This window comes from Rhineura floridana, chromosome 2, assembly GCF_030035675.1.
Source record: "Rhineura floridana isolate rRhiFlo1 chromosome 2, rRhiFlo1.hap2, whole genome shotgun sequence".
In the NCBI taxonomy this organism is placed as follows: Eukaryota; Metazoa; Chordata; class Lepidosauria; order Squamata; family Rhineuridae; genus Rhineura; species Rhineura floridana.
This window is the reverse complement of record NC_084481.1, coordinates 74247810-74266084: the sequence shown is the minus strand read 5'-3', so window position 1 is coordinate 74266084 and position 18275 is coordinate 74247810. Positions and strand designations below refer to the sequence as shown.

The window sequence follows — 18275 nt, the reverse complement described above, 5'->3', positions numbered from 1 at the left end:
GTCTGAAAACCCAGGAATGGTTGAAAAAGCTGGATATGTGGCATTTAGCCCCATCTGCACTATATACTTAAAGCCTTATCGTACCACTGTAAACAGTCATGGCTTCCCCCAAAGAATCCTGGGAACTGTAGTGTGTTAAGGGTACTGAGAGTTGTTAGTATACTCCAGTTCCCAGGAATCTTTGGGAGAAGCCATGCCTGTTTAAAGTGGTATGATACTACTTAGGGCTGTGCACACCCCTCCCAATCCACACCGTGGCCTCGATGTGAGGGCCCCGAGGACCAAACTGCCATCCCGAAGATGGGACCACCCACCCTGCCCCATATCCATCCCCTTTGGAGATGGGGCTAATGAGGTTTTTTGAATTAAAAATATGGTTGGGGGACAAGGAGACACTACATCTCCTCCCCCCCCAAAGCAGGTGGGTGCAACCAGTATCAGAAACAAGAACTACTTCATACCCAGCGCGGGCACATTTATGGGGTGGCATGCAACCCCAGGAGCAATGGGAAGGAGATTTCTCCTCCCGCCTATACTTGCTCTCACGGGATCGCTAGTGATCTCAGGTTATCCCAAGTCAAGGCCAAGCCTTAGGCCTAGGCCTGCCTGAAACTGGCCTCATCCTTTGCCTGCTACCTTTGGGAGGACATGTGAACTGTCACTGAGCCAAGAAAGAGGTTTGTATTGGTTAGGGGGATCTCTGGCAGCTGCTTGGTGGCCTCCTCCCTCCAGAGGCTGGTGCCCTGTGTTAGATATTGCCACTCACCTTTCCCACGCCCCGCCCCGATAGTCCTGGATTACTCTGGGCTACCATGCCTGACCCATAGTGATCTGGGGCTATCTGAACTCGACTCAGCAGAGGCACAGAAGCCTCCAAAGAGGCCTGATTCAGCTCAGGCAAATATGGAGCGCAGCCCTTACTGCTTTAAATGTATAGTGCAGAGGGGGCCTTAGTCTGGAGAAGATGAAAGAAGTCAAGATCTTCAAATATCTGGGCAATCCAGATGGAGCAGATTTGTTATCTGTCTCATCAGCAGGCAAGATTACAAGTAATCTTGGGTGGACACTGCAAAGAAGTAGATTTTGGCTATGGCAAGGGCTGTTCAATAATAGAACAGACTGCTGCTGAAGGTGGTGGTCGTTCTTTTCCTAGACATTTTAAACCTGAGGCTTGATAGTCATCTGTTAAGGATGCTGTGGTTGCAAGATTCCTTCACTGAGCAGAGGACTGGACCAGATGACCTCCAATTCAACTTTTGAGCCCCTTTCAGCTCAGAAATTCTACGATTCAATTCAATTTTTCCCAAAAACATGCATAGGATTGCAATTTTACAGTGTAATCCTAGTCAGGTTGATTTGTATTTAACATTGCCAATATTCACAGAATTGAAGCCTTGCATCTTAAGGCTGCAATCCAGCTCACACTTGGAAAAATGAAATGGACTGCCTTCAAGTCGATCCCCACTTATGGCTACCCTATGAATAGGGTTTTCATGGTAAGCAGTATTCAGAGGAGGTTTACCATTGCCTCCCTCTGAGGCTAGTCCTCCCCAGCTGGCTAGGGCCTGCTCAGCTTGCCACAGCTGCACAAGCCAGCCCCTTCCTTGTCCGCAACTACCAGCTGGGGGGGGCAACTGGGCTACTTGGGACTATGCAGCTTGCCCATGGCTGCACAGGTGGCAGGGCACATAATCCCTGAGACACTCGCTGTGGGGGTGATTTTTAGCTGGCCCTTTGCACACAACCAAGAAACACGAGCCGGGATTTGAACTCACAAACTCTGGGCTCCCAGCCAGGCTCTCCTCCCACTGTGCTATACCAGCTGTTAGTTCACACTTACATGGGAGTAATTCCCAATGGAGCTTACTTCTGAGGAAACATGTATGGGATTGCCTATATGCATTTACCCAGAAATAAGTCCCAATATGTGGCCTTATTTTTTAAAGTTTGTACAGTGAGGCGGGCAATTGCAGCCTGAAACATCTCTCCCCCTTCCAATCAATTTCAATCATTATCGGTTTGGGGAAGTTTAGACTTTACATCAAAGGCAGAAACCCCCGTTCCCTTGCTACCTCCACTTCTACCGACCACTTGCTCCAGCCCCCACATCATGCCCCTTCCCTTCCTGAAACCTCTACGCCGGCGTGCGGAGGGGAAAGGAAGTATAAAGGTCGCCTGTTTGAAAGCCGCAGAAGGGAAGCGGCAAAAGTTTAGGACAGCGAATGGAGCCCTGAGTGTATCGATGACGAACCGTGAGCGTGTTTTCTTTCGGCGATCGATTCACTTCGGCCCTGGCAAGCGGACTCTCGAGCCGAGTCAGCTGTGACTGTGAAAGCGGACGGGGCTCGCCACCATCTTTGAGATAGGGGGCTGCGGTCACGCGCAGGCTGGGGCTTGGCGCAGGTACTTTTATCTTTCCTTTTCCCCCCATCCTGTGCAAAACTCGGGCTGTTCGGGCAGCTTGACCGGGGAGCGGGAGGAGCACCGAGGGGGGCGCTCGCGCTTTTCAAACAGCTGTCTATCAAGCTCTCACCAGTAGCCTCTGACCCAGTGCTGTGGCAGGGTAGCCTCCTTTTGCTGCTGCGGCTGGAGGCTCGGTAAAGCTGGGTCGGGTGGAGGGCAGAAGAGAAGCGGACCCGTCCCCGAATAGGGAGGCATAGCCTCTTCTTCTCGCCCCCGTGGTCCGCGAGCTATGCAAATAAACTTTAATTGCGCCACTTAATTAGTATTATGATCCCACCCTCGGGCACGCCACACATACGCTCGCTACTTGTGGTCGTGGAGATGACTAATCTGCTCGCACTCTCCCCACCCTACACGCACACACACTTGAGGGTCAGCGAGTAACTAGGTTTGACGCGTGTTTATATAAAATCTTGCACTTCCTTCTTGGCCGCGAAGGCTTTGTAGGTCGGAAGAGCCACGCTTTCCTTCCTCGTGTTTAGGTGTGTTAAAAACAGCCTGGCTCGCTTTCTTTCCCGACCCTCTCCTTCTTTTGCGTTTGTGGGTTAAACGTCCTCTTCTCCAGTGGTCAAAGCTTCCCGCTGCCCTTTTCACCCAGAAATGGAAGGGGGGACTTCTCCCGGTCCTGTGTCTCCTTTCTTCCAATACAACATAGTTAAAGCTGTGGAATTCACTACCTCAAGATGACCGCAAGTTTAGATGGTTTAAAACGAGATTCGACAAACTCATTGCGATAGGTCTATCGATCGCTGTGTAGTCACGATGTCTATGTGAACACTCCCAATATCAGAGATAAAATACTTCTGAATGACACCAGCTGGGAAGCAGCAGTATGAAAGCATTGCTTTCCTGCTTGTTGGCTTTCCAGAGGTGTCTGCCTTGTTGGCTGCTATGAGAACAGGATGCTGATAAGTTGGGCCTTTGGTCTGATCCAGCAGAACTCTTATGATGTGTTGGCTCCCCATGCCCCCATTATTTGTTTTAAGTTTGGGGAAGGGATGGAGCTCAGTGGTAGAACATCTGCTTTGTTCAATCTCCAGCAGCTCCAAGGAGGCCTGGGAGAGACCCCTGTCTGAAATTCTGTAGAAACATTTCCAGTCAGCTTATAGATCGATGCACCAGTGGTCTGACTTTTTTATATAATGCTGCTTCCTATATTCCAGAGTTGGTCCTAAATTACTTATTTATTATTTGTTACATTTATATACCGCATGTCCTCCAAGGAGCTCAACGTGGTGTACATAGTTCTTCCCTCTCCATTTTATCCTCACAACAACCCTGTGAGGTAGATTAGGCTGAGAGACAGTGACTGGCCCAAGGTCACCCAGTGAGCTTCATGGCTGAGTGGGGGTTCGAACCCTAGTCTCCCAGGCCCTAGTCCAACACGCTAACCAGTATGCCACACTGGCTTTTTTTTTTAGGGGCAGGGGCCTGTCTTTCGTGCCTATTTAACTCAGTAAATATACTCCATAATCTACAGCTGGGCAACACCAAAGTGTCACAAAATTGTGGCCAGTTTTGGTTTTTGGTTTTGGTTTTTGGTTGGTCCTAATAAAAGTACTGCCCGTCTTTAGATTATTGTTTTATGGACCAACTTGGCTATCTTTGCTATTCAGTCAGTGTACGCTATTGTATAACTTGACAGTGCTGTGTAAGCAATAACAGGGACAAGGCTTAACTTGTACTTGTATGAAGGAGAACCATATGCACCACCTTGAGCTCCTTGGAGGAAAGGTAGGATATAAATGTAATAAATAATAAATAAATAAATAGACCACTATTGGGTCTATAGCCCAATATTGCACATTCTGACTGGCAGTTGCTTTCCAGGCTATTGTGTAGAGGTCGTTCCCTCTTACCTGAGTTTCTTTTGCAGTTAGACATGCCCAGGGGCTAAATCTACAATCTTCTACATCCAAAAGATGTGCTGTGCTGCCCTTTTCCTCAGAGTAATCCAATGCACACTCTACAGATGAATGTGTGCAGGTCTGAAATGGAGCTGGCGCAAATGTGGATGTTGGGGCTACGTAGTTTTAGCCCACATGCATTCAGGTGAATGCCTAAATAAGACTAATAGCAGTACAACTAACAAAACATAGAATAGTAGTTCACAGAATTGTGATGTACATGGATCCATGTTGGAAAGAAGCAGCACATTATATTGTGCAATGAATCTGGTGAGGGGTTTCAGGAGGTGTTTTTTGTATAATTTTGAAATTCGTCACTTAATGTAGACTGGTATTATCATGCATCTTTAGATCTTAAAAGTACAACCAGTTGTGTATTGACACATTGGTCTGCAGCTTTCTGTTTCCTTGGTAGGCATGAGCTTCTCTGCGTTGTAGTAGCACCTGCTGTTTGTTATTGATGACTCTGAAGTTGATGTGCTTTGTACAAACACAAGGACAAAGTATTTTTCAGTACAGCATTAGGAAGTTGCTCTTAGTGTCAATTGTGAAAATAAAATAAATGTCCAAGTTAGTTGGTGAGTTTTTCAGACTGGAATATGTATGGTAACTTTAGTAACTTTAGTAATGAATTAAACAAAATTATAATTCCTTTCTAATTTAAAGTACCTATAATATTCTCTTCCTATCAAAGAAAACTGGATATCTATTTATAGAGGAGCCAATTCCTAACCTTGTATAACACTCTGTCAAAGAGTCCAAAATGGGCCTCTACAGGGAAGCTAGGTTGATTCTTATTGCCTGTCGTCTCCAGAACAGCAAGGCAAGCTTAGTCCACACCCTAACTGTATCCCACGGTTCCTTTTACATTTTTCCTATATAGGTGAATGGCTCTGACTCATTGCTTTGGGGAAAATATGCTGCTGCACTGGGACAGTGTGATGGTAGTTGCAGAACCTGCTCACACTGGGTGCCTCAGTCATTGCTACCAGGGACCCTACTGGGATCCTGAATCTCCTTCATCTTTTGAAACTAGATCCAGAGTTGCAAGAGATGAGAGCAATACATTTCTTAGCTTCCCATTTAATAAGCAAATACAATGCCACTTGAGAATCAGATTGAGGAGGAGAAAAGGTGAAACTTTTAGTTCGGCAGGGGCATTCCTTTCCTTCTACTCAGGGTCAAGAGGTTATATTTGGTTTGAAGAAACAGGAGGATGGGCCTTTTGCTACCTGACGCAGTAGCTTGAATGTTAGGTTAAAGAGGGTGGGAAGTGAGATTGCCAAGAACTCTCTCTTCTTTGCAGACCAAACCTGGGTGTGCCTTTTTCCTAATGAATCACGACCATGTATACATGCAAATATATAGTGATTTAGGATCCAATCCATAAAGGCTGGATTGTACGTAACCACAACGTAAGTGTCATAATTGTAAAAGTGTGATTATGTAGTGGTAAAAAAAAGAGAAATGTGACTGAAGTTAATTTGAATGCTGAGAACTTCAAAAATAATGTCAGGTATTCTTACTTCTTTAGACAGTTGACAACTAGTTATACCAGTAGTTACAGAGTACACTTTGATGTCATGGCAATAACATATCCAGGTAAGGATCAAACAACAGAGATTTACAAAATCTGTTCATATTGTCTGAGCACACAATATTTTTAATACTCGGTACACTGTTTTGTTTAATTTTGTTTGGACAAGAACTTGAAGCTTTGGGGAAATTGTTATTTTTAAATTGTTTTAATAATGTTTAGACACTTTAAAAAGATAATGTGTGATATAGGTGGTTTACACTGCCAGTTTACAAGTCAGATCCACAGAATTGGCATTGGAAAAAATCCCTAGTGGTTGGTCACTCAGGCTGCAACCCCATACCCTCTTACCTGGTAGTATGCGCTGCTGAACTCACTCACTTCTAAGTAGGCATGTATACAATTACGGTGTTAGGTTCATAAACTGTGAAATATTTTTTCAAATATTTCAAATCCGTATCTTTACATAGAATGAATTTATTGACTTTTGTCATTAAAAGATAAAAAAGTGTGATCTTCATTTTTGGTTGAACTTTTGATGAACTATAGGAGGGAGGGGAAACAAATCCTTATTGAGCAATAGGCAGTTACTTACCTTGTCACTTTTAAGTAGCAAGGTTTTCTTTAAGCGTTGCAAATATAGAAGGCTGCAGAATTCTTGGCGGTGGCTTGACTGTGTACATTCTCCGTCTGTGAGGTCACCACGCCATCGTGAGCAGTGATTACTGGCAAAAATGAGTCAGCTTCTGCATGTTTTCAAGGTTGTGAGCCAACTTTATCAATATTTGATGTTCTATTAACTTAAGAATAGATGTTAAGATACTGATTTCAATTTTGTTAATATACAGAACGGAGTTTAAAACCTATGTGCTTAGCTGTGCTCTAACATGGTTATTTTTAGGAACCTTGGTTTACAATAATTGGCATGATTCATAACAAATTGTTACTAATTTGCTGTGTTTTATTATGCAATGAAACAGGTTATTTTTTCCTTAATTAACAATAATAAAGATATGGGAAAAAATGGAATGACATAAGACTCTGGTTGAAGTCATTACTGTACTTATTTCAGCTCTGATAAAAAAAAAGCTCCTCTGCTGAACAGACATTTTATAAACAGTGGAAAGCAAGTAAGCCATTACTGTGTCATACAAGTATATTGCTACGTCCTATACAGCCCAAGTTCATGATCTTAAAGAGTTGTTGTAGAATTGAAATACTCCCACATATTAGAATAATTATTTTTAAACCCTGGTCATCTACTGAAAAGTATCTTACATGCTTATATTAATACATCCTGGATAAAATAATCTTGTAATGAAAGAGGTGTGACAGTTAACATATCAACATCAAGAAGAGAGAGGAGTGAATTTTTGCTTTGTGATTTGTTAATGTATTTTATTGGATGTTGTAACTGCTGCTTTTTGTAAATTGTATTGTTTTTATTGATGTATTTTTATATTTGTGGTGGGGTTTTTTGTAAGCTGCCTTGAGGGCCTTTTGGCCAAAAGGTGGGATAGAAATAAACAACAGTAATAATGACATCTTATAAAATTGCTAAGCAGCACAGTTGCTGAGGACTTACTTTCTTTTGAATTTTTTGTAGAAACTGCCAAAACACAAAAATAAAAAAGGATGTTCCATAGGATATGTGTGTCTGTCCAAGAGGTAAGAAATACTGTATTGTGGCACAGTTATTTTTAAGAATGTGTTTTTACCATGCAATATTTGTCTTACAATTTTAAAAAGCAAATAATGCATTTAAAACCTGATGTTAGCATGTGGTTCTCCCCGCCATGAGTTCTGAAATTCAGTTTTATAGTTTTTCCTGCAACTCACTTTTTATTTGCTACATTACCACATTATGGGATGAGTTATAAGGGGGATATTTTATTATTAGAACATGATTTTGGGGGTTACATTCATGTTTTGTTTGTATTTATCTCATGGTTTTTTTAAAAACATGTTGATCTTTGCAAACCTCTGTAAAAATCTTAAATGTATTATTTCTGATAGCACTGTATCTTACTGTCCTAGTCCAGAATGGTCTGTAGACTTGACATATTGTACTGTGTTGTCATTGTTGTTAATAAGCTTATGCTCTGCATTTCTGCCTGAAACCAGGAGTTTACTGTCCATATATACTTCACACTCCTATCTTAACTGAGCTGCTGTTTTATGGATGGGATTTGTGTTGATTTTATTTTGTTTATATTCATGCTATGTTTACGCATAGTCAGCCTCCTGTCTAAACTGCTGACTTTCTTGAGAGAAAATATTTTGATTGCAGAATAGGTGTCTGTGTAAGGTTAAATGACGTACTTAAAGCATGATGGCAAATTAGAACAGCATAGTGTCCCTGTAGCCTTTGACACTCTTTATTTCTGTGTTTTTTCAGGAGGCAGTCTTCATCTTAACATGATGCCATGAAGCTTTTCAGAGACCAGCCATTATTTTAACTGTAAAAGGTTTTTGAGCAGGTATGGAAGCAGTTCTGTGGATAGCTGGTGATCCTTAGTTTCCTTATTCAAACATAGTGCTATCAGTTTAATAAAGCCAAAGAGAATCTGTTCACTCTCTTCTGTCAAACTAAAGCCAAACTAGTTGTGGAACAAAAGATCCATGAAGGTGTGTCCCAGTGTTTTTCTTTTCCCTTCCTAAAAAATTGCAAACTGTGGGGTGCTGCACCCAGTGGCTCTGTGTGTGTGTGCCTAAGCATGCTTTCCTCCTTCTGCTGCTCCCACAATCAAATTCAAAGATATATACTTTCTGCTCTACATTAAAGTGTGTTTTATAACTTCACAGGTCCCCTGTAACATATCTAGATTGGCCACCAAATACTTCTCTTCCTGATAATAGAAATATATTTGGGCTGCAATCCCAACTCAAGCTGCTTGAATTCTGATGATGGTAGTGTGATACAAATGATACTACCAATGTAGTATTGCAGCAGCCTTGGTGTTTTATTTTGGTGAGGTGCAAAATGGATATGTTGCATCCAGAGATTTGAACTTGGGAGTCACTAATATGCAGATAGCACCCATCTCTCTCTCTCTCTCTCTCTCTCTCTCTCTCTCTCTCTCTCTCTCTCTCTCTCTCTCTCTCTCTCTCTCTCTCTCTCTCTCTCTCTCTCTCTCTTCTCTCTCTCTCTCTCTCTCTCTCCTCTCTCTCTCTCTCTCTCTCATATATCATGGGCATACAATGAAAGCACTGAACAGCTGGATTTTACTAGATGAGAATAATCTTTCTCGAAACACGCAAGGGACTCTGTTGAGAGAGGAAAAGGTGAAAACTTGTTCCTTGTGGGGTGTACTCCCCCTTTAGCAGCAGGTTAACATTTCAGGCGTACTAGATTCTGCCCTGCTTCTGAATGACCAGGTAGCAGCAGTTGCCAGGTTTGCTTTCTACCATACTTCATCTTATGGTAACTGCACCTTTTATTGGACAAACCAATCATACCAGCTTTAGTTACTTCCAGGTTATACTGCAATAATGTATATTATGTCTATATGGGGCTCTCTCCTGAAGACAATCTGGAAGTTTAGTTGGCTCAAAACGTCCAACGTCTGTCAGACTTCTGAATGGAGAAATCCAAAAGATTATAGTATACCAATCTTGTATCTGTCTCACTGAATGCCAAATTGTGCCTGGAGCTGTGTTTGACTATTAAAGCCTAAGTAGTTTGAAACCAACATATCACAACAATAATCTTTCCATGTGGAGCCTCCCAATAACTGTGTTAAGTTCCTCCTTTGAATCTCCATGTCATTAGAAGTATTGCAGGTGGGCATCCGAGACAAGACCTCTTCAGTGGTAGCACCAAAAATGCAGAAAAACTTCCCAAGTTGCGTGGCTTACTTTGCTCCTTCACTGCTCATTTTTAAACAAGCAGGAAACATTCTTTTATTTTACCAAGCTTTTATAGATTTTCATCATTAAGATTGTTTTATGTTGCTACTAGCTTTTGTTTTGTTAGATTTTTGTTGTTTGTTTATTTTTTAAATTATTTTTTAACATAAGGCATCTTGCATATCTGTTAAGATAAATACTGGGAAATTTTAAAAAATTTCTGACTAAAATATAAGATCTTACTATAGCTACCACTCTGTACTATGGTTCACACACTAGCTAGTTAAGCAGTTATTCATTGTTCCATAGTAACAGTTGGTTTATGTTTAATTTAGTATATTAATCTATATTATATTTATTATACTATAATATATGCCCCCCTCTAGGATGCACACCTTAACATGGTGAGGGGGTTTGAGAGTGTTGAAGAAGCTGAGAGCAATGCCGTCAGGAGTCTAGACCAGGAGGCTAGACTCCTAGCAGAGAAATCCAAGGCAGAATGGTCAAAGCCGAGACACCAGACTAAGGTGCATCCAAACTCAGAGGAAGGCAATGGTAAACCACCTCTGAATATCTCTTACCACGCAAACCCTATGAACAGAGTATCCAAAATGCAACACGAGATAGTGCTGGAAGATGAGACCCCCAGGTCACTCACCTAGCTACTGGGGAAGAACAAAAGACAAGTATGAGTAGCGCTGCGAGTAATGACGCAGCTGGGTCAAAGCAGAAAGGAAGCTCAGAGGCTGATGTGCACAGATGCGAAAGGAGAGTCCGGAGTTGTACGACACACACAATAGGAACATGGAATGTCAGAAGCCTGAACCAGGGAAAGTTAGAATTTGTCAAGCAAGAAATGGAACGTATCAACATTACAATACTTGGCATGAGTGAATTAAAATGGATGGGAATGGGACATTTTCAACCAGGCAACTACAAAATATTTTATGCAGGAAATGAGGGGTTAAGAAGAAATGGGGTTGCTTTAATCGTGAGAAGTGATGTAGCAAAAGCAATTAGGAGCTATAACGCAAGGTCTGAGCAAGTGATATCAATGAGATTAAACGGGAAACCTATTAACATAACCATCCTCCAAGTCTTTGTCCAACAGCAAACGAAGAAGAGGAATTGGAGATATTTTGTGCAGAAGTACAGGAAGAAATTGATCACACACCAAAACAAGATGTGCTGATAATCATGGGGAACTGGAATGCAAAAGTAGGGAAGAGAGAAGAACTAGGAATTGTTGGGAAATGGGGGTTAGGAGACAGAAATGAAGCAGGAGAAAGATTTATTGAATTCTGTGAAGTCAATAATTTCTTTCTTGCAAACACATTTTTTGGACAACCGAAAAGACAACTGTACACATGGACATTACCAAATGGTCAATATAGGAATCAAATTGATTATATAATTAGTAGCAGAAGATGGAGAAGTTCCATACTTTCTGCAAAAACAAGACCAGGAGCAGACTGCAGTACAGATCATGAACTGGTCGTATCAAAAATCAGAGTAAAGCTAAAGAAGAACAACAAAGCAATCATAATGCCAAAATACAATTTAAATAACATCCCAGAAGAATATAAAGATCAAATAAGGAACAGATTTGAGGCTTTCAACTTAGTTGACAGAGAACCAGAACGATGGAGTGAAGTCAGAGACATTATCAGGGAAGAATGCAAAAAGACAATACCTCTAGTTAAAAAGAGAGAACGACCTCAATGGATAACTGAAAAAACTCTTAAAATGGTTAAAGAGAGAAGGAAAGCAAAAGCAAAAGGAGATAGAAATACGGTCAGAACCCTAAATGCAACAATACAGCGACTAGTACTTAGGGACAAAAAACTATTACAATAGTTATTGTATGGAAAAGGACAACAAAAAGGTAGAACAAGAGCCCTATTCCAAAAGATTAAAGAAATTAAAGAGAAATTTAAACCAAGAGTAGGGATGTTGAATAATCAACAGGGGAACACACTGACTGACCGAGATGAAATAAAAGGAAGATGAAAGCAATACATTGAAGAACTCTACAAAAGAGGTGCCAGGATGACAGAGTCATTCATGGAGGAACCGTATGATGAAGAACCAGAAATTCTAGAATGTGAGGTGAAAGCTGCTCTTAAAATACTTGGAAGAAACAAATCACCAGGAACAGATGGCATACCAATAGAGTTGCTACAAGCTGCTGAGACTGAATCTGTCCAAATTTTGACTAAAATCTGACAAGAAATATGGAAAACTAAACAATGGCCCACAGACTGGAAGCATTCCATATACATCCCAATTCCAAAGAAAGGGGATCCCAGGGAATGCAGTAATTATCGAACTATTGTCTTAATATCCCAAGCAAGTAAAGTAATGCTCAAGATTCTGCAACAAAGGCTCTTACCATTTATGGAGTGATAAATGCCAGACGTCCAAGCTGGATTTAGAAAGGGAAGAGGCACCAGGGATCATATTGCAAACATACATTGGATAATGGAATGGACCAAGGAATTTTAGAAGAAAATCACCCTGTGCTTTATAGATTACAGCAAAGCCTTTGACTGTGTAGATCAGCCTTTCCCAACCAGTGTGCCTCCAGGTGTTCTTGGACCACAACTCCCATCAGCCTCAGCCAGCATTGCCAATGGCTGAGGCTGATGGGAGTTGTGGTCCAACAACATCTGGAGGCACACCGGTTGGGAAAGGCTGGTGTAGATCATGAAGAACTATGGAATGCTTTAAAAGAAATGGGAGTGCCACAGCATCTGATTGTCCTGATGTGCAACCTATACACTGGACAAGAGGCTACTGTAACGACAGAATATGGAGAAACCGATTGGTTCCCCATTGGAAAGGGTGTGAGACGGGTGCATTTTGTCATCCTATTTATTTAATCCATACACAGAACATATCATACGGAAAGCAGGATTGGACCAAGATGAAGGAGGTGTGAAAATTGGAGGAAGAAATATCAATAATTTAAGATATGCAGATGATACCATACTACCAGCAGAAACCAGTAATGATTTAAAACGAATGCTGATGAAAGTTAAAGAGGAAAGCACAAAAGCAGGACTACAGCTGAATGTCAGAAAGATTAAAGTAATGACAACAGAAGATTTATGTAACGTTAAAGTTGGCAATGAGGGCATTGAACTTGTCAAGGATTATCAATATCTCGGCACAGTCATTAACCAAAATGGAGACAATAGTCAAGAAACCAGAAGAAGGCTAGTACTGGGGAGGGCAGCTATGAGAGAACTAGGAAAGGTCCTAAAATGCAAAGATGTATCACTGAACACTAAAGTCAGGATCATTCAGACCATGATATTCCCAATCTCTATGTATGGATGTGAAAGTTGGACAGTGAAAAAAGCAGATAAGAGAAAAATCAACTTATTTGAAATGTGGTGTTGGAGGAGAGCTTTGTGCATACCAGGGACTGCGAAAAAGACCAATAATTGGGTGTTCTAATTGTTAATTTGTTAATTGTTAATTTGTTCTAATTAAACCAAAACTACCATTAGAAGCTAAAATGATGAATCTGAGGTTATCATACTTTGGACACATCATGAGAAGACTTGATTCACTAGAAAAGACAATAAGGCTGGGAAAAACAGAAGAGAGTAGAAAAAGAGGAAGGCCAAAGAAGAGATGAGAGCCAGTGCGGTGTAGTGGTTAAGGTGTTGGACTACGACCTGGGAGACCAGGGTTCAAATCCCCACATAGCCATGAAGCTCACTGGGTGACCTTGGGCCAGTCACTGCCTCTCAGCCTCAGAGGAAGGCAATGGTAAACCCCCTCTGAATACTGCTTACCATGAAAACCATATTCATAGGGTCACCATAAGTCGGGATCGACTTGAAAGCAGTCCAACACACAAAGAAGAGATGGATTGATTCCTTAAAGGAAGCCACAGACCTGAACTTACAATATCTGAACCGAGTGGTTCACGACAGATGCTCTTGGAGGTCACTGATTCATAGGGTCGCCGTAAGTCGTAGTCGACTTGAAGGCACATAACAACAACAAAAACATATGCTATATTGTATTATACTAAAATTACATTATACGCAAACTTGTAAATTGCTGCCCTGGGCTCCTCCTGGGAAGAAGAGCAAGATATAAATTTAATAAATAAATAAAATTTAAATACTTGTTTTGTCAGATAGTTGACAAATTCCACTCTGTGACTTTATTAGCATGACACAGTAAACCAAGATATGGCTTATTGGAACTATACAAATGTACAGTCTCCTGGAGCATTGCTGCTCCCTGGTCTTTTTTATGGCCACATTGTGCTGAGGTAAGCCAGGGTTTCGTTTAGCATGTCATCCAAACCCAGGTTTGTGGTCAAGTTGTCCTCTTGCTGACCTGAAACTGCAGCCAAAAATAATCGTGTTGTGCAAACCAGGCCAGTATATTTTAATAACGTAGTTTGGAAATGTGACTTCAAAAGCCCAATTCTGTCCTTGATCTTGATATTGCTTGTACTCCTAATGCACTCAGAAGTGCACAAGCAGCTTATATTTCCTTCTCCTAAAGGAACACCTGCTCCCATATTAATCTGCCTATGTCTTTCTTCAAGTGCATATCCTATTAAAAGTGAAAATTGAAATCAACTGCTATAGCATGATATATAAATCTTCTTTTTAAAAAAAATCTCTGAGAACAAGGCCCAGTTCCTGTGGCAAAATAACATTGCCATGGATTGAATGGATTTTTAACACAAATATCAGCAGGAATAGAATTGGGCCAGTTGTAACAATCTGTTTGTGGTATAATTCCAAGTGCTTCATATTTTGAGTCATATCATGCAGACTGGCTTATTAGCTTGAATTTTAGCTGCCGTTCATTATTTGAATTTCTGTGCTTTGCGGATGTGAAGCATAAAGTTTGTTGCTACATAGATTTAAAACTGTCTTTTTTTACTGCTGTTGTAGAGTGCAAATGGTGTGGATTTTTATCATGAACCGGACGAACCTGCAGAGTAGTTCTCCCAGTCAGCGTAGACGAATGGCTCTTGGAATTGTCATTCTTCTCCTGGTTGATGTGATATGGGTTGCTTCTTCTGAACTCACTTCGGTAAGTATCTTTTATGTAATACTGTGATGTCAAAGAGTTGTGACCTTAATGTAGCAGCACTGTACACTTTTAACAGGGAACAATTAATGCTCGCTCCATTAACATGTACAGTAAGTACTTGCTTGCTAGAAGCAGATGGTTTGGTTGTGGATGAACAGCTTTTCATACCTGACTAACTACATTTCAGGTCTAGCCTGAGGCCTTTCCCAGCACTTGCTGTTGTGAATTATAATTAAATGCAATTAATCTTGCCAATCCTATTTCATAATGCCAGATCCTCTAGAAGAGTAACTTTTAAACAGCAAACCCTAACAGAACACAATTTTTCATAGATTAGCTGGTTCCAGCTTTTTAAGGCAGAAATTCCTAAAATAGAGGAAGGAGGGAACAAATTGACAATTCCAAGAACCATTCATCTACAGTAATGTGAACTTGAGTAAAATTTGTGGATAGTTGACAGTCTAGAAATGAGGACATTAGTAGATCCTTTTTGGCTGGATACAGAATAAAATAGATTAAGGCAGCAGTTCTCTATACAGATCAGCGGGACTTGCTGACTAAATCTCTGAAGGTGGGCTTAGCAAAGTTTCTAAAGTCATCCTTAGGATATATATTTTCTCTTTCATAAAGGGCAAATCTGTAGTCCTCTATAAACAATACATATTATACAGCCACGAGAGTGGCTGTATACTATAGCCAGCATGGATTTTTCACATTCCGCAATGTTAAATGGAAAATTCCCCTCATGCCATTCTGATGCTTCCCATAAACTCAGTTCAAAACAAAACCTTACAAAACGTATAGTTCTGAACTCAGAAACGCTTGCTTAACAACCCTGTCAATTTTCATGGCGATACACAAAACAGTCAGAGAGAATTGAGAGTTCAAAGTCTAAAAAGAGAGAGAAAAACCTCAGAGCCCTTTTGGACTTTTTTCTGCCAGAGTTCTCATAATCTGTTGAAATTCATTAAAAATCAGCCATGTTCACAGAGTACCTATAATCCTAATACTGACCTTGCCCCATACTCTGACCTTCATCTACTGCAGTTTAAAAGTTAAAAAAATGCCTGGTTGATTTTTAATTAATTTAAGAAATTTTGGCTGGAAGCCTATTATAACACGGGACATGCTCAGTAAAGACCAACTGTCAGTGTTCTAAAAGCCTCACAGCTGCTGGGCTTGGCTAATCAGAGGGCCACACCCACACCAGACTTGATTTCACTTGAGACAGTCATGGCTTCCCTCAAAGAATCCTGGGAAGTGTAGTTTGTGAAGGGTGCTGAGAGGAGACTCCTATTCCCCTGAGAGAATGGTTTAACAGCCACTCTGATTGAAGGTCTGTGAGAGAAACAGGGCATCTCCTAACAACTCTCAGCACCCTTCACTAACTACACTTCCCAGGATTCTTTGAGAGAAGCCATGATTGGCTTTGAGCCATGGCTTTGAGAGAAGCCATGATAAATTCTTTTAAATTGTTTTTAAAAGATGTGTTTTTAAATTTGTATATTTGTTTTTAATATTTTTAGTTATTGTAAACCGCCCAGAGAGCTTCAGCTATGGGGCGCTATATAAATAAACTAAATAAATAGATAAATAAATAATGATCGTCCAAAGTGTAATAGAGGCCTGGTGTGGATGTGGCCAGGGACAGCTTTGTTTTAAATTTGGGTGGGAGGTAGGGTTGCCAGGTTCAGGGCCTGAGACTGATCCTGTATCTTTAGGAGAAGAGAAAGTCAGCCAAGTGCAGGTGTTCTTGCAACAATGTAATGGGAAAAACCACAAGGTAGAATTCTTCCTTCCCCCTGCCCAACTTTGAAAGATACAGAAGACATCTTGGTTGCCAGGCCCAGCCTGTTCAGTTTTACCTATCGTAATCATTATTGCATAGGAGTATATCCGATTCAACTCAATAATTATACAAATGATCAGACTTACCTTTTCCCTCCTTCCCCTTTCCTCTCCCCTTCTCCTCCCTTTCTCCTCCCTTGCCCTCTTCCTTCTTCCGCCTCCCCTGCCCACTCCATCCCTCCCCCCCCGGTCAGTTTTACCTATCCTAAGCATGATTGCACGGGAGTAAATCCCACGGAACTCAATAAACATGCAAATGACCACATCTGTCCTTCTTCTCCCCTCCCCCTCCTGCCTGCTCCCATCCCAGTCCTCCCCTCTGCCTTTCCACCCCTCCCTCCTCCCCCTCCTCCCTTCCCCATCCCCTGTGGTCAGTTTCACCTATCCTAAGCATGATTGCCGTGTGTGTGTGTGTGTGTGTGTGTGTGTGTAAATCCCACTTAACTCAATAAGCATGCAAATGATCAATCAATTCTCAGCAAACTTGCGCAGGATCCCATTTCTTACCTCCCGGATTTAAAAGCAAGGAAATTCACTAATACGCAAAAACCTTGCGGTTTAAGAATGTACCTATAGCCCACAGATATTTCTACCAAACTTTAAAAAGCAGGGAAATTGGGCAGCTATAGTGAATGCACCAGGGGAGCAGGAGACCTGACCTCTTCTCTGAGATATTGGACTGCCCTACAAAGTTGTCAAAATGCAAACACAATTTGGGTTGGTCTTTCACAGTCCAATAGGCACATGTTACCAAATTCTTCCAAGCTACACAGCAAGTGGATTGGACTGTGAAAGACCAACCCAAATTGTGTTTGCATTTTGACAACTTTGTAGGGCAGTCCAATATCTCAGAGAAGAGGTCAGGTCTCCTGCTCCCCTGGTGCATCCACTATAGCTGCCCAATTTCCCTGCTTTTTAAAGTTTGGTAGAAATATCTGTTGGCTATAGGTACATTCTTAAACCGCAAGGTTTTTTGCCTATTAGTGAATTTATTGTAAACTAGCCATGTATATTGTTAGGTTGGTACTATGCAATAGGTTCCTTCTGCCAGAGGGGTCGTTTCTAGGAGAACATAAGTGATTGGGGCCTGTCTCATCTCTGTGTCGCTTTGACTATTATATTAGCTTACTGTGGATGGGAAAGTGCCAGAAAATGTCTCAAGGTGCATCCTGCTAAGGTCAAAAGAACTATGCATTAATGCATAGACTCCACAGGTGGGCAACCTGTGGCTCAGGGGCCATATATGGCCCCAAACCTCCATTTTATGTAGCCCCTTACAAACCCATTCTTCCATAAGAATTTATTTCTTCATGTTTGTTGGCTCTTTTTCCCCCCTGAATTTTTAAAATGTTTTTTCAGAACAATTGGGACAGTATTCTTTTGATTTAAAAAATTGTGGGTTTTTTACTCCTCCATAACCCAGTTGTATGGCTTGAGGAAAATGCATTGGCAGCCTTCTCTGCCTTTGCTCTGCAGCCTGATGGAATAGCTGCCAACAGATGGAAACTGTTGTTACTTTCAACACTGTCTGACAGCAGAACACATTGGTAGGGGTCTCCTCTGTGTGTGTAGAACTCTAGAGTCAGAAATAAATTGCT

General features: G+C 41.4%; 1 protein-coding gene across 11 annotated transcripts in view; it reads left to right on the top strand.

Annotated features, from left to right (window-relative positions):
• The first annotated feature begins 2186 nt into the window (after nucleotides 1–2186).
• Nucleotides 2187–18275, top strand: part of SLC35F5 (solute carrier family 35 member F5) — a 58854-nt gene continuing 42765 nt past the window's right edge. For 3 of the 11 annotated variants that reach the window (XR_009760528.1, XR_009760529.1, XM_061608962.1), the window contains exons 1-4: nucleotides 2187–2403; nucleotides 7514–7575; nucleotides 8306–8387; nucleotides 14688–14829. Coding sequence is in view for 9 of the 11 variants with exons in the window: in XM_061608962.1 (XP_061464946.1) it covers nucleotides 14695–14829 (135 nt within the window). In the remaining 2 variants the exon portion in view is untranslated. Of the gene's footprint in view, nucleotides 2404–5676; nucleotides 5786–5904; nucleotides 5973–7013; nucleotides 7038–7513; nucleotides 7576–8305; nucleotides 8388–14687; nucleotides 14830–18275 lie in introns of those variants that run through there. The other 8 variants (XM_061608961.1, XM_061608959.1, XM_061608954.1 and 5 more) reach the window with 5 other exon arrangements.